The 24,298-nt window shown below is 44.8% G+C and overlaps 1 protein-coding gene across 2 annotated transcripts in view; it reads right to left on the bottom strand.

Annotated features, from left to right (window-relative positions):
* Positions 1-1,462: 1,462 nt before the first annotated feature.
* Positions 1,463-24,298, bottom strand: part of LOC120319655 (tyrosine-protein phosphatase non-receptor type substrate 1-like) — a 137,431-nt gene continuing 114,595 nt past the window's right edge. The window contains exons 5-8 of one of the 2 annotated variants that reach the window (XM_039368733.1): positions 23,714-24,061; positions 19,770-19,871; positions 17,464-17,485; positions 1,463-1,674 (exon numbers count right to left, since the gene is read on the bottom strand). In XM_039368733.1, the coding sequence (XP_039224667.1) occupies positions 1,560-1,674; positions 17,464-17,485; positions 19,770-19,871; positions 23,714-24,061 (587 nt within the window). In that variant the 3' untranslated portion in view covers positions 1,463-1,559. The remainder of the gene's footprint in view (positions 1,675-17,463; positions 17,486-19,769; positions 19,872-23,713; positions 24,062-24,298) is intronic. The other variant, XM_039368732.1, reaches the window with a different exon arrangement.

Below are 24,298 nucleotides of genomic sequence, written 5' to 3'. Positions count from 1 at the left end.
CGGATGGAAACTAATGAAGAAGCAACCTGGAACTAAGGAGAAACTTCCTGACAGTGAGAACAATTAACCAATGGAACAACCTGCCTCCAGAAGCGGTGAATGTTCCAACAGTGGAAGTTTTTAAGAAAAGACTGGACAGCCATTTGTCTGAAATGGTATAGGGTTTCCTGCCTGAGCAGGGGGTTGGACTTGATGACCTCCAAGGTCCCTTCCAACTTTATTACTATTATTATTACTACTACTACTACTACTACTACTATTATTATTATTATTATTATTATTATTATTATTATGGATCATCGCACAGTCAGCCAGATGTTCAGACTAGATTTGGCATTTTGTCTACCTATCGAGTCCTTACCCAGGACCTGGGATAGGCAGATGTGGATGTTTGATGGTATTACAGGTATCGTCGCAGGATGGAAGCAGTTCCTAGTCAGGCCGCCTTTTGCAATTGACTAATAGAGAATTTGTCAATGCCAATGGTGTTCAAGTGGTGCTCCAATTGTTTTGGGATTGCACCCAAGGAGCCTATTATTATTATTATTATTTATTGATCATCGCACAGTCAGCCAGATGCTCAGACTGGATTTGGCATTTTGTCTACCTATCATTTTGTCTACCTATCGAGTCCTTACCCAGGACCTAAGATAGGCAGATGTGGATGTTTGATGGTATTACAGATATCGTCGCAGGATGGAAGCAGTTCCTAATAATGCCGCCTTTTGCAATTGACTAATCTGTTAGTCTCTGTTCTGTTATTTCTGATTTTGGATGTTGTTCTTTCCAGAACTGGTGGATTCGTTTTAGATATCCTCGTCTTGTTGGACTTGATCTGTAGTAACAGATCATTATTTCTTTGTTTTCCATCACTGTGTATCTGCGACGGGTAAACACCTTTTCTTCCAGTAGTTCTGCAGCTGCTGGCCCTGGTTGCTCAGCCAACAGTCCTGAGTCCTGTAACCCATTTTTCACCAGATATCCAGGAACTCCAATATCTAGCGCGGACCTTGTTAACCCGGGCGACGTCCGAGCCGGTATGGCATTCTGCAATTTACGTCTCACCATATTTTTTATGGGAGAGACACTCTTTGTCTGACTCCTCTGATGAGACCTGTCCAGTATGGTTGAACCTCTGGCATAGCTCTCATCTTCCTCAGAGTACACAAGCCCCACAACCACGTCAAGGTAGTGCCTCACTGGGGATTATTATTATTATTATTATTATTGGGACTCCTACAAAGAAAAGGGGGTCAAACTATTTTCCAAATCACCAAAAGGCAAGACAAGAAACAACAGATGGAAACTAATCAAGGAGAGAAGCAACCTAGAACCAAGGAGAAACTTCCTGACAGTTAGAACAATTAATCAGTGGAACAGCCTGCTTCCAGACATTGTGGGTGCTCCATCCATGAAGATTTTCAAGGAAAGACTGGACAGTCATTTGTCTGGAATAGTATAAGGTCTCCTGCTTGAGCAGGGGGATGGACTAGAAGACCTCCAAAGTCCCTTCCATCTCTGTTATCCTGTTAAAGGTTGTTCTGTTCTGTCAGTTCAAGCTATTTCAGGCCAAACGGATGACTACTGTAATTATTATTTCTAGGCAGCAGCTCAAGAAATTTAGCTCGGCCTACCTGATTTGTCAACGCGGGAGACTTCTCAGCTTCGTGGAGCCTAAAGATAGAACCAAAAGCTCAGATCAACCAAAAGGAGTCAACAGCAAATTTCACACACTGACTTTTTAAAACGAAATTAGAAACAACACCTGCAAACAAAACAACAACAACAACAACAAAATTCAAACTGGCACAGATTTTGTAGAGGTCTCCATTGTGACCATTTGCTTCTGCAAAGGAGATTTGAGATATAGCAGCATTGGTCTTTGGGGTTTAATGGGTAAAGAGCTTGAAAAAAAAAGGGAGCTTTCATGTTATATACACTGACAGCAAGAAGAATACAGATGGTGCTTGAGTCTTCCTTCCCCTGTCCTCACCACTTTCTGCAGAGGGACGATCTGGAGCATCCTGTCATACAGCATCACAGCCTGGTTTGGAAGCATCCCTGCTTCGGACAGGAAGGCGATGCCGAGAGTGGTGAGGACAGCAGAAAAGATTATTGGCAGTTCCCTCCCTCCCATTGAGGATGTGGAACAGAAGCGTTGCTTGTGTGGGTCCGCAAGATTGTCTGGGATACCACACATCCTCTTCACAACCTATTTTCCTTGTTACCCCTTCTGGGAGGAGGGGCTCCATGGTACCCGAAGCAGAACATCCCGATGCAGTCACAGTTTTGGTCCATATAGTATTAACCTTGTGAAGCTCCAAAGCTTCCTCTTTCCATTATGTCAGGGGTGTCAAATTCAATTTTGTTGAGGGCCGCATCAGCATTGCGGTTGCCCTCGGGGGGGGGTGGGGTGTGGCCAGGGTGGGTGTGGCCTACTGGGTGGGCATGGACAGAGTGGGTGTGGCCTACTGGGTGGGCCTGGACAGCTCTACATCGTTCGCGTCAAGGGTGCCTGTGGGGGCCTGGGCAGGAGTGGGACAGGTCTGAGGGTCTCTGGCAGAAGGGGGTGGGACCGGGGCAAGTGCCAAGGCATGGTCCACTGGAGGAGCCTCACTGTCCCTCTCAGGCCATGCGGGGGGGGGGGGGGCTTACAGAGCTAAGACTGAATGTGTTTCAGCATAGATGGCCACCACAAAATTGTACATTGGCTCCTGGCCGGCCTGGGCCAGGGTCAAGGCAGTGGGGGCCATTCCCTCACTGTTTCCAGGATGGCTTCGCAGGCCACATGAAACCACTTCGCGGGCCACATCCGGCCCCCGGGCCTTGTGTTGGACATGTCTGCGTTATGTATTCAAAATGGACAGTGATTAATATTCATATCTTACTTATATGTAAGGGTGTAGGTCTATACATATGTTGTATATAGTATGTTTTTTTTAATTCAAAAGTTTTATAAATTTATTACAATATAAACCCCCCCACCCCTTCCCCCCTCCCCCACTTCCCAGAGCTGATTACAGGATAAAAAAAATAAAATAAACAAACATAATCTAACTAACATAAACCAACTATACTATCAATCAAAACCATAACACACTTTAACTCCTTCTCAAAACAAGTATTAACAAATTAAGTCAAAAATAATAATATAATTAAAACTAATAATAATTATCTAAAATCTACTCAAAAGCAAGATAATACTTTTCAATTTCATATTTCTTCTGAATGTAATCAATCCATCTTCTCCAAACCATAATATAATTTTCTTGTGAATGTTTTAAATGTGTTATGTATTTGTACACTTTGAGAGCAAGCAACTAAGTTTCATTTTTAATGTGTGCCATTGTGCCCACAGTAAAAATGACAATAAATCTAATCTAATCTAATCTAATCTAATCTAATCCAATCTTAAAACAGTTCGTTTAGTGACTGAAGTTTCAATGGCACCGAGAAAAGTGACTTATGACAATTTTTTACACAACTGTTGCAGCCTCCCCACGGTTGCATAATCAAAATTGAAAGACTTGGCAACTGACTCACATTTATGATGGTTTCAGTGTCCCGGGATCACGTGATCCCCTTTTGCGACCTTATGACGAGCAAAGTCAATGGGGAAGCCAAATTCACTGAGCAATCACATTACTAACTTAACAACGGCAATAATTCACCTAGCCACTGTGCCAAGAAAGGTCGTAAAATGGGGCAAAACTCGCTTAACGGCTGTCTCACTTAACAACAGACATTCTGGGCTCAATTGTGGTCGTATGTTGAGGTTTGTGCTCAAAAATGAAAGGATGCAGGTAGTCCTCAACTTACAACCATAATGGGGCCCGGAAATGTCCATTGAGACAGTGGCTAAGTGAATTCTGGGAGTTGAAGTCCACGCATCTTCAAGTTGCCAAGGTTGAGAAACATTGCTTCAAATGCTCAGATTCCAAGGAACTGATCATAATCTATGGACTATCATAACTGGAAAAGCTGGATTTACCCTCCTCTTTCTTTCTAGATTAATATAGAGCAGAAATGTTCAACTGAATCCCTCTGAGCATTGCTAAACCACATCTCCCACCATACTTCAACCATTTGCATTTTGCAGCTGCTGGGAACAGAGGTTCAGCCATATATAAATGCTACAGGTTCCTTAACCTTGATTTACGATGAGAGAGAGATCAGGGTTTAAGTTCACCTCCAGCCATTTTTTCAACAAAAAAATCTTTGGACAAGCCATACAGGCACTTCAGTGCAATTTTTTTGAGTCACCTACTTAAGAGATTGCTATGTAGTTAATGTAAAATGCAGAGATGGGGAAAAATACATATTGTTTTATATTAAAGTTCACATTTTAACTCAGCGGCTGTTAGTTTGCTTTTTTTTTAAAAAATCTGCATATATTTTTATTGATGCCTTCCTTCTTGACTTTATGGTGCATTTTACTATTTGTGTGAAAAGGCAAGGAATAGATTTAATATTAATAAGTAAATATGTATTTGCTACAAAGCCGTCAGTGATGTAAATTCATAGACACAGCTAAGTCCCTGGAAAATATATTCAGGCTCTTAATAAAAGGCTTGACATAAATTAAGTAATTAAACTTTATGCTTTGGATCAATGGGTCTGGATATAATCATTTCTTTTTAAGGAATGTATCCCAACTCTGCTCTTACTGAAGGTGTCTGGCACTGCAAAAGGTTAATACAGTACAATCGTAAATAAACTCAGCACATAATTAAAATAGCAGACAAAAGAATAAAACACAGTTAATGAGAATTCTTGCTGAATAGGAAGATGGAGATGTTGGGAAATACAGCTAGAGCAGTGGTTCTCAACCTTTTTAATGCCGCGACCCCCAACCGGTCGTAAGTCGAGGACTACTCAACCGGTCGTAAGTTGAGGACTACTCAACTAGTGCAGCACCGTTTGCAGAATGGGACTTTTGGCGGGCATGCTAGACAGGACTTGGGGTTCAAGCTCTCCCATTCAAGGTTTTAAGGGGTTCCCCAGTAGTCCCACCCAATCAACCCCCCTTCCAGTGATAGTTTCAAGTATCACAATTCCATCCCCTTTCTTCTTCCGTCTGGATGGAGACTTCAGATAACTACATGAAAGGCAATTACTCTTCTTTGATATGTTAAAGCTTAGAGGCCACAATAAACACACATTCAGTCCTTTGAAGTGTGCTGAAGGAAGTGAGGGCCATAAAGCCCCTTTGCTCTCCCCCTTTTCTCCCTCTTATGGCAGAATCCAGAGAAGGCAGAATTGGGAGTTTCTATGTTTGATAATTAAAGATGAAATATAATTGGATTCTGACATCCGGCCCCTCTTAACAATAAGAGAGATCCACCTGAAAGAAAACACACGTAAAAAATTTAGTTAGGCTTGTTAGGATACTCTGTGTGAAACTTCTTCAATAGCTTCGGGGCTCTGACGTGACGTTTATGGACCCACTCATTTTGTGAGGCAGGGAGGTGTTTCCAGGCAACTAGGTACTGAGTTGTTCCACGATATCTCCTAGAGTCAAGGATCTCTTTTATTTCGAAGTGTTGTTCCCCCTCCACCATGATTGGAGGTGGTGGGGGGGGGGATTTTTGGCCGTAGAGGTGACTGATGCTCTCTTTTCAGCAAGCTGCAATGAAAAATTGGGTGTATTTGCCTGAGGTTTTTGGGTAATTCTAATTCTACTGTTACTGGATTTATGATCCTTTTAATTGGAAAAGGTCCTATATATTTTGGTCCAAGTTTTTTACAGGGCTGTAGGGACTTTAGGTATTTTGTAGATAAGTACACCATTTCTCCTATAATGAATGGTGTAGGCTCAACCCTTTTTTTATCGGCTTGTGCTTTGTATGCCCGCCTAGCTTCATCTAGTGATTTTCTGACTATTGGCCAGGTGTTTTGTAGGTTTTCCATCCATTCTTTCAGTGAAGGGATCGTTGGTTCTTTTGGGGTTAACTCTGGCATAGGGTTGAAACTTTGGCCGTTGGCTATTTGAAAAGGAGTGTAGCCTGTGCTGGAGTGGACTGCATTATTGTAGGCAACTTCTGCAAAAGGAAGTAAGTCCGTCCAATCACTCTGTTGGAAATTTAAAAAACATCTCAAATATTGCTCAAGTACCGACTGGCAGCGTTCCGCTTGTCCATCTGTCTGAGGGTGATGGCTAGATGTCAGTCCCTGAGTGGTCCCTAAGAGGGATAAAAATTCCTTCCAAAATGTAGACGTAAATTGCACTCCCCTATCAGAGATGATGCGTTGGGGTGCCCCGTGCAATCTGTAAATGTGCTGGATAAAAAGTTTTGCTAAGGCCTTTGCAGTGGGAATTTTTTGGCAAGGGATAAAGTGCACCTGTTTGGAAAATAGGTCCGTGACTGTCCAGATAACAGTATTCCCATTGCTTTCAGGCAATTCCACTATAAAATCCATGGCTATTTCCCTCCAGGGGGCTGAGGGACTTGCCACTGGTTGTAACAGCCCTGGCGATTTCCCTTGCAACCTCTTTGCTGATGCACAGGTTGGGCAGCTGGCAACATAACTTTCTATGTCCTTTTTTATTGATGGCCACCAAAATTGCCGTTTAATTAAGTGTAAAGTTTTTACAAATCCAAAATGCCCTGCTGATTTTGTGTCATGGCAAAGTTGCATGAAAGTTAGTCTTTGAGTTGTTGGTATATATAACTTTTCCCCTACCCAAGGCAATCCGTCTCTCATTGTGCACACATGTTTGTTTTTCTGGAACCAATCATCTGTTTCCAAACTTTTTCTGAATTCAATCCCAGTTTGGCTGTCCAGTTGTGGTTTTATTTTGGCTTGGGTTCTTGTGGTTACTGGCGCTGCCAGTTGTGATTCTGCCATTATTGGTCTAGAGTCTGTGGTTCGTGCGCTGTTATATTGGGGCATGCGAGATAGTGCATCTGCCAGGAAGTTCTTTCTTCCTGGTAAATGTTTGAGCTTAAATTGGAATTGGTGAAAATGCTGGGACCAGCGGGCTTGTTTGGGATTGAGTTTCCTGGAAGTTTTCAGGGCTTCTAAATTTTTTGTGATCAGTCCATACCTGGAAGGGGATTTTGTTGCCTTCCAGGAACTGTCGCCACGTGAGTAATGCCCAACGTATCCCATAAGCCTCCTTCTCCCATACGGGCCAGCGCTGTTCTGTTTCCGTGAGTTTCTTAGATGTATATGCACAGGGTTGCAATACTGCATCATCATTTTCTTGTAATAGCACAGCCCCCACTGCCACATCACTTGCATCTGCCTGTATTATGAAGGGCTTGTCCATATCTGGGTGCCTTAGTACTGGTTCGGCAGAAAAAAGTCTCTTTAGTCTCTCAAACGCTGCTTGGCACTCCATTGTCCATGTTAGTGGCTGGCTAGGTTTTACTGAGGATGTTCCCTTCGTTTTTAGTAAGTTGGTGAGGGGCAAGGCTATCTGTGCAAATGAGGGGATGAATTGGCGGTAAAAATTTGCAAAGCCCAGGAAACTTTGTAGTTGCTTTCTTGTGCGGGGTGGTGCCCATTCTAATACTGCTCTGACCTTCTCTGGGTCCATTTCAATGCCCTGTGGGGATATGCGATAGCCTAGGTAGTCTATCCTTTCCTGGTGGAATTCGCATTTTGAGAGTTTGGCATATAGGTGAGCGGCTCGCAGCTTCTTTAAAACCGCTCTGACAAGTTTGACGTGTTCTTCTTTTGTTTCGGTAAAGATAAGAATGTCGTCCAAGTAAACAAGGACCCCCTTAAACAGGTGCTCCCTTAGAACGTCATTGATTAATTGCATAAAGACTGCAGGGCCCCCTTGTAATCCAAATGGCAAGACTTTGAATTGATAGCACCCCATGGGGCAGTTAAATGCAGTCTTCCATTCGTCCCCTTCCTTGATTCTCACGCGATAGTAAGCTTCCCTTAGGTCTAGTTTAGAAAAAATTTTCCCTTTCGATAGGTGTGACAGCATGTCTTTCATGAGGGGCAGCGGGTATAGGTTGCTTTCACTGATTGTATTCAGGGCCCTATAATCCACGCATAAACGTAAAGAGCCATCCTTCTTCTCTCTAAAAAGGACCGGGGCAGCCACTTTAGGCTTGGCTGGCTCAATGAAACCTCTCTCCAGGTTTTTTTTTTATAAATCTTTCCATTTCCTCCTTCTCCTTTGGGCTCATGGAGTATAATCTGGGTTTCGGGAGTTTTGCCCCAGGCTTGAATTCAATGGTACAGTCTGTGGGTCGGTGGGGGGGAAGCTCATTCGCCCTCTCCTCACTGAAGACTTCAGCAAGGTCCCTATATTCCTCTGGTATTTCTGTTAATCTTTTTTCCTCTCCTATGGATGCTTTTTCTATTCTTGATTCTGGTAGCCTCTCTTGGGGTTTTAAGTCCATAGGGTCCCCCTTCGGGAATTTGATTTCTGTCGTCCTCCAATTTACCCAGGGGTTCCATTTTTTCAACCATTCCATCCCTAGAATCATTGGGCATTCCATACCTGGGGTCACCACAAACGTTAAGTCCTCTTCATGGTTGCCCAGGGAGAGGTGTATTGGCAGAGTGGCTAGGGTAGCTGGCACCCCCCCTGCTATGGATCCATCTAGCTGGCCAAATGAGATTGGTTGTTCCAGTCTCCTGGATGGGATGCCCAGATTCCCCACTAGTGTTGGGCTAATGAGGCAGCGGGTGCAGCCAGAGTCTATTAAGGCTTTCACCTTCACAGCTTCGTGCATGGGGGGGATTAATATAGTCACTGTTTTGAAGATGGGTGTGATGCGTCCACTTACCAGGGGTTCGCCTTCCGAGCTGTCATCTGAGGCATCCACCGTCCCTGTGGTGTAGGCTGGAGTTCTTTCCCCTTGGTGAGCAGAGGTGGGGTTTTCTGCAATTTCCATCATTTTCATGGCTGTTTCTTTTGGCTTAGCTGAATACCCTCTGGGTTTGTTGATTGGGGATCTGTCTGGGTTGTGCTGGGGGGCCTTTGAGCGGCATTCTACAGCTCGATGCCCTTCTCTTCCGCACTTGAAACACCCCATCTGCTTCTTGGCTGTATCCGATGATTTCACCGGTTGGTGTGTCAGCTCAGGCGGGGGGCGGCTCCATTGTTTTCCTCGGCGATGCCTCTTCAATATGTCGATCTCTGCTTCCTCTGCCAAGACGTACCATTCCTCAAGTCGATGTGGGTCTCCTCGGGGCAGGCAAGCATCATATAGATCATAGTTTAGTCCGTCTTTGAAACGGCCAATGAGGATGTCTTCTGGCCAATTCAGTTTGCTGGCAATGGCTCGGAATTCTTGTGTATACTCAGCCACTGGGCGTTTGCCCTGCCTCATCGTTGTTATTCTTTCACGGGCTTTGCGATCAGCCAGGGGGTCTTCAAACCGTCTTCTCAACGAGGACATGAAATGGTTGAAGTTACTGAGTTCTGGGGCATTGGAGTCATGCAGGTTCACCACCCAATCTGCAGCTGGTCCATCCAGGGCAGATTGCACGATCCGGATGCGGGCTTTGTCGCTGGGGATTTCCTGCCCATATTCCTCCATGTAGCTGAGGACTTGGGTTAGGAAAAACCCCAAGCGTGTTGGCTCCCCTTTGAATTTCACCTCCAACGGTGGACGTCTTGGAATGGATCGGTGCCTCCATTGTGGGTGGTATTGTCTTCCGTCCAGATTTCCATCTGTGGTCCGGTAGGGGGTGGGAGCTCCTGGATCAGTAAATGTCCCTGGGGTTGCAGGTTCCACGTCCCCCTCGGTGTCTCTCCCTTTGTGGCTCCCGGAACTGGGGCGGGCGTAGGGCTCAGGAATCTCCTCTCCTAGGGAGCTGAGAGTTCTCTTCATCAGGTCAATAGCTCTCTCTAGGATCCAGTCTGAGTACGGCATACAGCTTCCTCCCTCTTCACTTGCGTGCAGGGATTTCTCCATCTCCTGTTTCCATTCTGGTTGCTTGGTCCCTCGTCTCAGGGTCACTTTTCTTGATTCCTTTCCCCACTCGCTTTTCTTTCCAACGCCCATCGACCAGTGAGGCTTGTGGTCCTGTGTCTCCACCACTTCTTCTTCTGAGAAATCTGGCCTCTCGGAGCCCAACATCTGGCAAGGTTCCAACTGGGTCAGCGGCTCTCTTTCCAGGGAGTTTTCTCCCTCTCTTGCTTCGTTGTCTGACATGGTAAATTTTTGCAAAATCCCCCGGCAAGGGTCTACCTTCCATGTGGATTAATTTTGCAAGTCCTGTCTAATGTAAGGACCCACCCCACTTTGCATCTTAAGAAGACAGAACTCTTGGAATAATTCTTCCAACAGGAATCCTTTATCAAGAGAAAATGGTTGCAGGCATGCTAGACAGGACTTGGGGTTCAAGCTCTTCCATTCAAGGTTTTAAGGGGTTTCCCAGTAGTCCCACCCAATCAACCCCCCTTCCAGTGATAGTTTCAAGTATCACAATTCCATCCCCTTTCTTCTTCCGTCTGGATGGAGACTTCAGATAACTACATGGAAGGCAATTACTCTTCTTTGATATGTTAAAGCTTAGAGGCCACAATAAACACCATTCAGTCCTTTGAAGTGTGCTGAAGGAAGTGAGGGCCATAAAGCCCCTTTGCTCTCCCCCTTTTCTCCCTCTTATGGCAGAATCCAGAGAAGGCAGAATTGGGAGTTTCTATGTTTGATAATTAAAGATGAAATATAATTGGATTCTGACAGACAGCCTGGACAATTCCTATTGTCCTATAGCCAATAGAATAGACTCTATTCAAGAGAGTCTATTCTATTGGCTTTCAAAAGCCAATAGAATAAAAGGGAGGAGCACAGCTAAGGAAAAGCGGGAAAAAAATGGCGGACTGCGTTGTTTGGCGACCCCCGTGAAATGGTCGTTCGACCCCAAATGGGGTCCTGACCCACAGGTTGAGAACCACTGAGCTAGAGCTTCTGGGAAGGCAGCTGAGGCTTCTGGGAATCGTAGTTCTATCTTTTCTGGAAGATGGCTAGGTTGGAGAAAATGGATAATGCAGCTTCCAAAGATGCTGGCTGGGGAATTCTGGGTGTTGAAGTCCAACATTTATAAAGTGGCAGTTTGAGAAACACTAGACATATTTTAAAAAAGTAGAACACTAGACCCTTTTTCTAGTTGAGCTACTTTAGCCACTGCTGTTGTGACATTGCAATTGTTAACCTACTATTTCCTACTATTTCCATTACAGTATGCGTTATCTGTTTTACGATTTTGTTGTGATTAGATCACAAATCTGCCAGTTTTAATGAACACGAGGCAGGTTTAAGAGCACAACTGAGGGGGAAATTTCTGACTGCTTTTTTATGTTATGGCTGTTTCAATTCTCCCTTTGGCTTGGAATTAAATCTCAATTGTCGAAGAAGCAAAAAAGAGTATCTCATCTGCCAGATGTTTCCTAAGGGTTTGGGGCCAACTGGATCTGGGTTTTGCCTCTTTTAGGAAATTTAAATCTTACTCCAATGTTTTTAGCATTGATACCCTATAATTTGCTAAGGAGAGACAATACATTGCTGCAAATTTAGCTTCACATCAGAAATAATGTCTAGCGCTGTTGCTCCATCTTGGCATCTTCAACTCCCAGAATTCCCCAGCCAGCATGGACGGGTGGACTTCAACTCCCAGAATTCTCCAGCCAGCCTGCTTTAAGAGGGATGGACTTCAATTCCCAGAATTCCTCAGCAGGCATGGTATAAGAGGGGTTGACTTTGACTCCCAGAATTCCTCAGCTGGCATGGTTTAAGAGGGGGTTGACTTTGACTCCCAGAATTCCCCAGCCAGTATGTTTTAAGAGGAGTGGCCTTCAATTCCCAGAATTCCCCAGCCAGCAGGCTTTAAGATGAGTGGACTTCAATTCCCAGAATTCCTCAGGCAGGATGCTTTAAGAGGGGTGAACTTCAACTCCCAGAATCCTCAGCCAGCAGGCTTTAAGATAGGTGGACTTCAATTCTCAGGATCCTCCAGCCATAACAAGATTATTAAATCAAGCGGGTCACATGGGTGACCCGCTTTATGACCGTCATGACTTATAACCTTAATAGGCAGGCTCCATTATGGTCTGCCTGCCTTCTGCATTTTGGCAAATCTGCATACCGAAGGCTCCATAAATCAGGGGTCTTCAAACCTGGCCCTTTTATGACTCGTAGAGTTCAACTCCTAGAATTCCTCAGCCAGCATGCCCGCTGGCTGAGGAATTCTGGGAGTTGAAGTCCACAAGTCATGCAAGGGCCTGGTTTAGGACTACATACCTGTATTACATTCTTTATGAGGGGAAAAAAAGCAGAAATCTTACCCTTGTTCTACATTTAGTGATAATTACCTACCTTCCAGTTGCGGAGCCACAAAGCAGCCCACAAAAATCTGAACTAGGCCTCTATCTACTCTATATATTCTATAGCAGGGGTCTTCAAACTTGGCCCACTGATGACTTGTGGATTTCAACTCCCAGAATTCCTCAGCCAGCGGGCACGCTGGCTGAAGAATTCTGGGAGCTGAAGTCCACAAGTCATAAAAGGGCCAAGTTTGAAGGCCCCTGCTGTAAATGAAAAAAAAAAAGATGGAGAGACGGAACTCTTTTTATCGTGTTCCAAATATAAGGCGAATTTACACAATTACCCAAAAAAAGAGAAATGAATTCCTCAAGCACCGAAACGATAGAATTATAGGAGAGCTTCTTTTTGTCTCCTTTCTTAAGAGAGCTGATCAGATAGCTGAACAATTAATCTAATGTTTGTCTGGGTGGTTAAATGGAATTTCCTATCGTCGGGCGCATTTCGTGATTATCGGATTATAGTCCAGAAGTCCTCAAGCCGACGCAAAGCGTTGCAGTTTTTTTTTTTTTTTGTCTTCCTTACTACAGAAAGGAAAATTAGAGTGACTCTCTACGATCAGGAAAAGAGAGATGTTAGGAATCGCTTTCTCTTAAATGCATTTTCCTGTGATTTTTTTTTAATTTTTATTTTTGTCGTCTCTTTGCTCAAATTCTTTTTTGGGCTTTTTTAAAAAAAAAAAAATCTCAAGAGGGTTGAAACGCTCTCTTAAGCTGTGAGGTGGTTTTTTGATCCCTGTCATCTTGAAGACGGCTGAAGTCGGGAGCCTGGGGGAAGCTGTTCTTTATAATCCTCTTTCCTATCGCCGGTTTTTCATCTCTTCCTAATAGTTTTTACCTTCACACGCTGGGCCTGATAAGCCTCTGCTTAGTTTGGGGCCTGTTCTTTACCTCAGCGTGATGTCTGGCCCAGGTTATTGTGTTAATCCGTAGTAAAGTGGAAAGAAATAGAACAGTGTTTCTCAGCCTTGACAATTTTAAGGCATGTGGACTTCAACTCCCAGAATTCCACAGCCAGCAGGCATGTGGACTTCAATTCCCAGAATTCCACAGCCAGCAATGCTGGCTGTGGAATTCTGGGAGTTGAAGTCCACATGCCTTAAAATTGTCAAGGTTGAGAAACACTGAAATAGAATAACAGAGAATAAAGAAGAATAAAGTTAGAATAATAATAATAATAATAATAATAATAATAATAATAATAATAATAATGAAAAATCACTAAAAGCAAAAATCATGTGTCCGCATAATTTCTGGAAGAAAGCTGTGTTAGCCAAAAAGCTGTATTAACAGTACGTGAATGACCTAATGCATATTTAGAAACATTGTTTAAAAGTAAAAACTGCCTTCAATGTATTCCCATGAGAAATGGACCTAACGTGTGAGAAACTATCTGAACGTTACACAACGTAGATCCCATATACAATGTAAGATTCTATCTATGCTTCCCTTGTTCCTGAGAAAAAGAAACCTATAAAGCTTTAGTTTAGACCAGGGGTTCTCAACCTTGGCAACTTTAAGACTTGTGGACTTCAACTCCCAGAATTCCTCAGCCAGCAAAGCTGGCTGAGGAATTCTGGGAGTTGAAGTCCACAAGTCTTAAAGTTGCCAAGGTTGAGAACCCCTGGTTTAGACTCTCCCCCTTGTTCAGAAATTTGCTGATTGTAAATTGCTTCTGAACCTATTGTGCAAAAATAAAAACCTCTCTTTCACCCTTGGAATTCGTAAAAGTCTGTTATTTTTTTAAGGCTTTTATTTTTCCACAAGAGTAGTAAGATTCTTCTCCTTCTCTCTTTGCCCTCCCTCCTACCTTCCCCTCTTTCTCATCTCCTTTTTTCTTTTCCTTCTCCTCTGCCTCCTCTTAGTCTCTTTCCGTTTCTCCTTCTCCTCCCCTTCTCTTTCTTCCCTTTTTCCTCTCCTCTCCTTCTCCTCCCTCTTCTTTCTTTTTCTCCCTCTTTTTCTTTCCCTCCTTTCCCTCACTTTCTTCTCCCTTTTGTCCTTCCCCTTCTTCTCTTTCTTCTCCTCCTCCCTCCCTCCTTCCCTCTTCTCCTTTTCCTTCTCCACACCCTTCCACTTCCCTCTTGTCTCCTTCTCTTCTTCCTCTCCTCTTTCTCCTTCCTCTTTTTCTTCTCTCCCTCCTTTCCCTCACTTTCTTCTCCTTTTTCTCCTTCCCCTTCTTCCTTCTTCTCCTCCCTCCCTCTTCTCCTTCTCATCGCCCTTCCACTTCCCTCTTTCTCCTCTCTTCTCTCTTTCTGCTTCTCCTCTCTCTTTTTTCTTCTCTTCCTCCTTTCCCTCACTTTCTTCTCCTTTTATCCTTCCCCTTCTTCCTTCTTCTCCTCCCTTCCCCCCCTCTTCCCCTTCTCAACGCCCTTTATTTATTTATTTATTTATGAGACTTATATACCGCTTTTAAGTGCAAGCACTCTCTAAGCGGTGTACACCAGTAAGCAATGTGTGTGTGTGTGTGTGTGTGTGTGTGTGTGTGTGTGTGTGTGTGTATATATATATATATATATATATATATATATATATGTATATATATATATATATATATATATATTTTACATTGCCCCCAACAATCTGGGTCCTCATTTTACCTACCCCAGAAGGATGGAAGGCTGAGGAAGCCCTTCCACTTCCCTCTTTCTCCTCTCTTCTATTTCTGCTTCTCCTCCTTCTTTCTCCTCCCTCCCTCCTTTTTTCTTCCTTCTCTCTCTCCCTCTCTCTTCTTCCTCCTCTTTCTCCCTCTCCTTCCTCCCTCCCTTTTCTCCTCTCCTCCTTTTTCTCCTTCTCCTTATCTCTCCTTCCTTCTCCCTTCTCTCTTCCTCTTCCTCCTTCTCCTTCCTTCCTCATTCTTCTTTCCTTCTCCATGCCCTTCCACTTCCCTCTTTCTCCTCTCTTCTCTCTTTCTGCTTCTCCTCCTTCTTTCTCCTCCCTCCCTCCTTCTTTTTTCTTCCTTCTCTCTCCTCCCTCTCTCTTCTTCCTCCTCTTTCTCCCTCTCCTTCCTCCCTCCCTTCTTCTCCTCTCCTCCTTTTTCTCCTTCTCCTTATCTCTCCTTCCTTCTCCCTTCTCTCTTCCTCTTCCTCCTTCTCCTTCCTTCCTCATTCTTCTTTCCTTCTCCATGCCCTTCCACTTCCCTCTTTCTCCTCTCTTCTCTCTTTCTGCTTCTCCTACTTTCTTCTTTCTCCTCCCTCCCTCCTTCTTTTTTCTTCCTTCTCTCTCCTCCCTCTCTCTTCTTCCTCCTCTTTTTCCCTCTCCTTCCTCCCTCCCTTCTTCTCCTCTCCTCCTTTTTCTCCTTCTACTTATCTCTCCTTCCTTCCCCCTTCTCTCTTCCTCGTCCTCTTCTTCCTTCCTCACTCTTCTTTCCTTCTCCATGCCCTTCCACTTCCCTCTTTCTCCTTCTCTTCTCTTTCTGCTTCTCCTCCCTCCCTCCTTCCTTCTCCTCTCTTCCTCCTTTTTTCTCCTTCTCTCTAGTAATAGTAATAGTAGTAAAGTTGGAAGGGACCTTGGAGGTCATCTAGTCCAACCCCCTCCTTCTCTTCCTCCTCTCCTCTCTTTCTCCCTCTCCCTTCTTCTCCTCTCCTCCTCTTTTTCTCCTTCTCCTCAATATCTATATCAACAATTTGGACGAGGGGATAGATGGGGAACTCATCAAATTTGCAGACGACACCAAGCTGGCAGGAATAGCCAACACTCCAGAAGACAGGCTTAGGATACAGGAGGATCTGGACAGACTTGAATACTGGGCGCTATCTAACAAAATGAAATTCAATGGTAAAGAAAGCAAGGTTCTACATTTAGGCAAGAAAAACCAAATGTATAGGTATAGTAGAGGGGGTACCTTGCTTAATAGTAGTAACTGTGAGAGGGACCTTGGGAGTCCTAGTGGACAATCACCTAAATATGAGCCAGCCATGTGCTGCAGCTGCCAAAAAGGCCAACATAGTGCTAGGCTGCATCAACAGAGGGATAGAATCAAGATCACGTCAAGTGTTAATACCGCTTTATAAGGCCTTGGTAAGGCCACACTTGGAATACTGCATCCAGTTTTGGTCACCACAATGTAAAAAAGATGCTGAGACTCTAGAAAGAGTACAGAGAAGAGCAACAAAGATGATTAGGGACTGGAGGCTATAGCATATAAGCAACAGCTGCTGGAATTGGGTATGTCTAGTTTAGTGAACAGAAGGACGAGGGGGGACATGATAGCAGTCTTCCAGTATCTCAGGGGCTGCCCCCAAGAAGAGGGAGTCAAGCTCTTCTCCAAAGCGCCTGAAGGCAGGACAAGAAGCAACGGAGGGAAACTCATCAAGAAGAGAAGCAACCTAGAACTAAGGAAAAACTTCTTGACAGTTAGAACAATTAACCAGTGGAACAGCCTGCCTCCAGAAGCGGTGAATGCTCCAACACTGGAAGTTTTCAAGAAGAGACTGGACAGTCATTTGTCTGAAATGGTATAGAGTTTCCTGCCTGAGCAGGGGGTTGGACTAGATGACCTCCAAGGTCCCTTCCAACTTTACTATTATTATTATTACTACTAGTACTACTACTACTACTACTACTACTACTACTACTACTACTATTATTATTATTATCTCTCCTTCCTTCCTCCTTCTCTCTTCCTCGCCCTCTTTCTCCTTCTTCCTTCCTCACTCTTCTCCTTTCCTTCTCCATGTCCTTCACTTTCCTCCTCCTCCTCCTCCTTTCTCACCATGTGGTGTGAATGCCTTAAGAATGCCTTGCTAACCTGACTTTGAGTTAGCATGTTGTGTGACAGCTATTGATGTTTGCTTGCTTTGACTCTGCCTAACCTTGCTTTCAATAATAAAATAAATAAATAAATAAATAAAATTCAATAAATTCAACAAATTCAGAGTGATGTCCAGATTGCAAAAGGGAAACAGGTTTACGGTTTTTTTTTTTTAAATCAAGCAAAATTAGCCACTGTCAACAAACAAGTTTTAAATCCTGAATATTAGCCTAACCTTAGCCCAATTTGGTACCAATCCAGCTGTGAATCCTGGGGACTAAGACCGATGGGAAAAAAAAAAAACCACACTTCAACGCACCTGGAGCACACCTGATGGTAACGGCCTCTATTTTATTTCTTTTTCCCCACATCAACCCCTTTGTTTTGATTAAAAGAGGAAAAAAAACAGGCTTACCTTACAGCTGTGGCGTCTTTACCTAGAAGAAAGCAGGAGAGAGAGAGAGAGAGAGAGAGAAAAAAACACACATTTAGCTGGAAGACCACTTTCCATAAAATCCTGCCAAGCTCAGATTTTTACAACACACAGCAGCCGGATGCCAAGGGGAAATTTTTTCCCCTGATTCTCACAGGAGTTATTTCTGGATACTACCAGAAGCTTCTCTGTGACAAGTTCGGGCCCCAGTCAAGACAGGTTAAACTCTGAGGCTAAATAAATTGCGGCGAAGGGTGTCAGGCCGCTGAATCTTCCACAGCTTGACGCCAATAATGCTTGCTTGCTTATTTATTTATTTATTTATTTATTTATTTATTTATTTATTTATGAGACTTATATACCCCTTTAAGTGCAAAGCACTCTCTAAGCGGTGTACACCAGTAAGCAATGGATATATATATATATTTACATTGCCCCCAACAATCTGGGTCCTCATTTTACCTACCCCGGAAGGATGGAAGGCTGAGTCAACCTTGAGCCGGTGAGATTTGAACCGCTGACCTGCTGAACACAGCCGGCTAAAGTGGCCTGCAGAACTGCACTCTAACTGCTGTGCCACCTCGGCTCTTGTTGAGAAAAAGATTGGCCTCAGTCCATCCATCAGCTTTTTTTGCTCAAGGTGCTATAGATTTATCACCCCAATGGGGATTGTCAGTGACAGTGTGCTCCCAAGGATCTATAATAATAATAATAAAGTTGGAAGGAACCTGGGAGGTCATCTAGTCCAACCCCCTGCTCAGGCAGGAAACCCTATACCAGTGATGGCGAACCTTTTAGAGACCGAGTGCCCAAACTGCAACCCAAAACCCACTTATGTATCGTTGGGTGCTGGATAGGCGTGGCCCATTGGGTGGGTGTGGCCCATTGGGTGGGTGTGGCTGCGGTGGTAATGGCAGACTGGGTGGGACTAAAACGTTCAATCAATCCATTCCAACTTTGCAAGATCTTTTTTTTTCCCGCGAGAAGTTGAAATTGATTGATTGATTGAACCTTTTTTTTTTGCACACAAGTTCGAACGGTCCCTAAATGAAGCGTTGTAAGTTGAGGACTCTCTACGCCGGCTTGTCTGTCTTATGTCAAGTGGATGGCTGATCTCTTCAAAGCTAAAGAAGGTCGGCTTTTGTGGAAGTCCACCAGGAAATAATGGAACCACAAGGTTGGTGGAAAGCAACCAACCACGAGGAAGGAGAAGACCAGGGCCTTTTTTACTGGGCCTAAAAGAGCAGAAGAACATCTCCATGAAGTGGCAACGTTTCGACGAAGTGCCATTCGTCATCTTCAGGCTGGTGTTTTCGGCTTCGTGCTTCTAGGAGCTATCTATCTATCTATCTATCTATCTATCTATCTATCTATCTATCTATCTACCTACCTATCTATCTACCTATCTATCTCTAATATCTGTGTCTAATATCTGTCTGTCTATCTATCTATCTCTATCTATATCTGTGTCTCTAATATCTGTCTGTCTATCTAATTATCTATCTCTATCTATCTATCTATCTATCTATCTATCTATCTATCTCTAATATCTGTGTCTAATATCTGTCTATCTATCTATCTATCTATCTATCTATCTATCTATCTATCTATCTATCTATCTATCTCTATCTATCTCTAATATCTGTGTCTCTAATATCTATCTATCTATCTATCTATCTATCTATCTATCTATCTATCTATCTATCTATCATCCCTCTCTCCCTATCTATATCTTATCTATCTATCCATAAATCCTACATCCATTCATCCACCCTCTTCCTTCCTCTTTCCATCCCTCCCTCTCCATCCTCCCTCCACATATACATCCATCTTCTTTCTTCCTCTCCCCTCCGTTCTCCTTTCATCCACCCTTTCTCTCTCCCTTCTTCCACCCATCCTTCCCCTCCCCCCTCCCTCCATCCTCCATCTCTTCATCCTCCATTCACACTATACATCCATCTTCTCTCTCTTTCTCATCTATCCCTCCATTCTCCATTAATCAACCCTCTCTTCCTCCTTTTTCCATCCCTCCCTCCCTCTTCCTCCACCCATCCATTCATCCATCCTTTCCTCCCTTCACCTCTCCCTCCCTCCCTCCCTCCTTCCATCCATCCATGACATGCATCCCATGGAGAAAACTAAATCACGAGAACAGGTTCAGGGACCCCACATGAAGCCCCCCCTCCCCACAAATGGATGAAGTTGCCTCCCTCAATCTCAAGGGTGACGACTACAACGGCCCCCTTTCTGAACAGGACCTCAGACCGCCAAGAAGGCGCATGTTTTACCTTTGCTGTGTCTCGTTTGGATGAGGCAGATAACTGCAATTACCAACACAACCAGGAGGAAACACACCACCACCGCAATGATGATCATGGTTGTCCTATCATCTGCAGAAAGATTGCAGAAAAAGGGTTAGGGGTGGGTGTCCTTGAACTGTCCTTTGAGCCAGTCAGCGTTCATTTAGCACAGTGGTTCTCAACCTGTGGGTGGGGACCCCATTTGGGGTCGAACGACCATTTCACGGGGGTTGCCAAACAACGCAGTCCGCCATTCCCCCCCCCTTTTCCTTAGCTGTGCTACTCCCTTTTATTCTATTGGCTTTTGAAAGCCAATAGAATAGACTCTCTTGAATATAGTCTAATTCTATTGGCTTTCAAAAGCCAATAGGAATTGTCCAGGCTGTCTCTGCCCTGCTGAGCCCGCCAAAAGTCCCATTCTGCAAACGGTGCTGCACCAGTTGAGCAGTCCTTGACTTACCACCGGTTGAGTAGTCCTCGACTTACGACCGGTTGGGGGGGGTCGCGGCATTAAAAAGGTTGAGAACTACTGATTTAGGAAATGCATAGATTGATTATCCCAGCCTATCACGAAAACGTCAAAGCCCATTGAGTGGAATAAAAGCAACAAGCCAACGCACGGCGTCCTCGGGAGCTTCTCTAATGCGGTGGAGTGTCGTCTGGATTCCGAGGAGGGAGGGGCTGCTTCCCAGAGGGCAAAGAGGCAGCTGAGCTGGGAAGGTCTGGTAGGCAGGAAGAGGGTCAAATATATTCATCCTTCTACAGGTAGTCCTTGACTTACAGCCATTCGTTTAGTGACTGCTTAAAGCTGCAACGTCCCTGAAAAGGTTAGACCAGTGATGGCGAACCTTGTAGAGCCCGAGTGCCCAAACTGCAACCCAAAATCCACTTATTTATCGTCGGGGGCCAGGTGGGCGTGGCTGTGGTGGTCATGGCAGACTGGGTGGGTGTGGCCAAGCTGGGCGTGGTCACCTCGATGTTGCTCATGGGAAGGGACGCCTGTGGGGGCCGGGCAGGGTTGGGAGAGATCCGGGGGGTCTCTGGTAGGTGGGGCGGTGGGCAGGAGGCTCGTCCTGCGGGGTGAGGCAAGGCAAGACGAGGCAGGGCGGGGGTGCCATTGTCGCAGGGCAAGGTGAGGCAGGGGCCGGGGTGGCTGCTGCCTGACACCATCGGCCCCCGCACACAGAGGCCAGCGAGCGCATGGGGGCCGACAGTGTCCGTCAGCAGCCACAGCCTGCCAGCCCCTCGACTCTCTGGGGCTCCACAGCACACCACCAGCAGTTCAGAGAAGCCGCCTCTGAACTGGATGGCCGGCCAACAGCTGAGGAGGCGATGCAGTCTGTCGTGCCCGGGAAAAGGACAGCATGCAAGGCCAGGAGGGATGGGATGGGGGGGGGGGAGGGAAACCAGCCATGCTGGGATGCATCCAGCCACATGGGACCTTGGCGAGTTAGCAGGCGGCTAGTTGAAGAGGGACGGTTGCCATCTCCAGGGCATGGTGCGTGTGCCCACAGAGAGGGCTCTGAGTGCCGCCTCTGGCACGCGTGTCATAGGTTCGCCACCACTGGGCTAGACGGAGGACTGTCTTCCACACTTACGGCCATTGCAGCAGCCCGTGGTCACATGATCAAAATTCAGACGCTTTGGCAACTGACATGTACTTAGGACGGTTGCAATGACCCAGAGTCACATGATCCCCTTTTGCGACCTTTTGACAAGCAAAGCCTAGGTGGGGGGTGGGTGGGGGGGGAAAAGCCAGAATCACTTAACAACCCTGTGACTCGCTTAACAACCGCCACAACGTGATTCACTGGACAAGGGTGGTTAGAAAAGTTGTAAAATGGGGCAAAAACTCGCTTCGCCGCTGTCTTAGCTTAGCTCCAGAAATTTCGGGCTCAACTGTGGTGGTAAATTGAGGACTAGCTGTGCAGATAATTGCTTTAGGCTGCCAAGATTCTGTCTCTAGCGGTGAGCTCCAGAAACTTGGCAGCCACCAATGTAAAACTGAAACCTTCTCCCCTTCAGGGGCCATCGCTCTGGCTTTTATTGACAGCTCCCCTGAATATCTTGATTTGAAGAGTATTGTATGCAAAAGATTAACAGACCATCAGAAGAAGTTATAGGGGTGCAAACTTACGGAGACCTGATGTTCCACCAAAGGAGCAGTGGAACCGCCTGCCTCCAGAAGCGGTGAATGCTCCAACACTGGAAGTTTTTAAGACGAGATTGGACAGCCATTTGTCCGAAATGGTATAGGGTTTCCTGCCTGAGCAGGGGGTTGGACTAGATAACCTCCAAGGTCCCCTTCAACTCTGTTATTCTATTTTATATTTCTATTCTATTCTATATTTCTATTCTATTCTGTTCTGTTCTATTCCCTATTTTCTATCCTATCCTATCCTATCCCATTCTATATCCTATCCTATTTCATCCCATCCCACCATTATTCTATTCTATTCTATTCTATTCTATTCTATTCTATTCTATTCTATTCTATTCTATTCTATTCTATTCTATTCTATTCTATTCCATTCCATTCCTGTTCTATTCTATTCTATTCTATTCTATTCCACTCCACTCCACTCCATTCCATTCTATTCTATTCTATTCCATTCCATTCTATATCCTATCCTATTTCATCCCATCCCACCATTATTCTATTCTATTCTATTCTATTCTATTCTATTCTATTCTATTCTATTCTATTCTATTCTATTCTATTCTATTCCATTCCACTCCTGTTCTATTCTATTCTATTCTATTCTATTCTATTCTATTCTATTCTATTCTATTCTATTCCACTCCATTCTATTCTATTCTATTCTATTCCTGTTCTATTCTATTCTATTCTATTCTATTCTATTCTATTCTATTCTATTCTATTCCATTCCATTCCACTCCACTCCATTCCATTCTATTCCATTCCATTCCATTCCATTCCTGTTCTATTCTATTCTATTCTATTCTATTCTATTCTATTCTATTCTATTCTATTCCATTCCATTCCATTCCACTCCACTCCACTCTATTCTATTCCTGTTCTGTTCTGTTCTGTTCTATTCTATTCTATTCTATTCTATTCTATTCTATTCTATTCTATTCTATTCTATTCTATTCTATTCTATTCTACTCTACTCTACTCTACTCTACTCTACTCTACTCTACTCTACTCTACTCTACTCTACTCTACTCCACTCCACTCCACTCCACTCCACTCCACTCCATTCCATTCCATTCTATATCCTATCCTATTTTATCCCATCCCACCATTATTCAATTCTAATTCTAATTCTAATTCTAATTCTAATTCTACTCTACTCTACTCTACTCTACTCTACTCTACTCTACTCTACTCTATTCTATTTTATTCTATTCTTTCTTTCCTTTGCTAAGTATTATCATATCTTTCTTCAAGGTCATCTCTGAGGTTCTCTGCACTCAGCTGGGCTAAGGGAGGGCTTCCCACTCTGGTTCTAGAACTTCCCTCAGACCCTCCCTCTCCTTCTTTCCTTCTTTCCTTCCTTTCTTTCTAAGTACAGAGTGGTGGGAAAATATTTGAGCATGCACCCAGGGGGCGGGACCGACGCGGCAGGGGCCGGTTCCTCGCTGTTTCCAGACGGCCTTGTGGAGCTAAGACCGAATGCGTTTCAGCATAGATGGCCACCACAAAATTGTACATTGGCTCCCGGCCGGCCTGGGCCAGGGCCAAGGCAGCGGGGGCCGTTCCCTCACTGTTTCCAGGATGGCTTCGTGGGCCACGTGAAACCCCTTCGCGGGCCGCATGTGCTTGACATGTCTTTTTTAGAACAACATGGTGGTCCATGTTGTCTTCAAATCAAGAAAGACCAAAGGACGAATGACGGACTGAAACAGGACATGGGGTGGACATGTAAGAAGGCCTCTGAAGAATCAATCTCAAAGTCCATACTTACTTTCTGGACCATTGGTCTTACTCCTGTTGTCTTCAGTTTGCATCCTAATGAAGAGGACGATGGTTTCGTTGACCAGAGGCTGGGAATTATGCTGGACCTGGCAAAGGAACAGGGAGGAGTTCCTGTCTTCGGTGGCCACCATCTCCAGCTGACTCTTGAGGGAAAAGGTCCCGTCTGGATTCGGGGTCTTCAGGCCAACCGTTCCTTTTCTGCTTGGGGGGTCCTTGGGGAACAACTCCACTTTTGCATCGTCCGGATAAAAACTTTCTGCGTGGCAAGTGACCGTCACCGTGGCATTCAGCTGGACAGGGGAAGGAGGGCTGGTCTCCAGGTGGACTTTGGGAGGAACTGATCAAAGAAAGCCAAAGAGATCGGTCAGGACAGCTTCAGACTCACGGGTCCTGCCTGCAGAAGAGTCTAGAAACCCAACTTCTTTCTGCTCTCCCATTGTGGCCTTGGGGAAACAAGTAGGTTCTCTGAACCCAACCTGGTTATTATTTTTTTCAGATCCATTCTTCTGCCGAGGGGGCAGCATGTCAAGAGGGAAAGTTGGGCAGCTACGTGCCTCTTGTTTGCATCTTGCCC

This window comes from Crotalus tigris, unplaced genomic scaffold (genome assembly GCF_016545835.1).
Source record: "Crotalus tigris isolate CLP2741 ecotype Arizona unplaced genomic scaffold, ASM1654583v1 scf7180000020918.456699, whole genome shotgun sequence".
NCBI classification, from domain to species: domain Eukaryota; kingdom Metazoa; phylum Chordata; class Lepidosauria; order Squamata; family Viperidae; genus Crotalus; species Crotalus tigris.
Note: the sequence above shows the minus strand (reverse complement) of the source record. Positions and strands in the feature narration are given on the sequence as shown.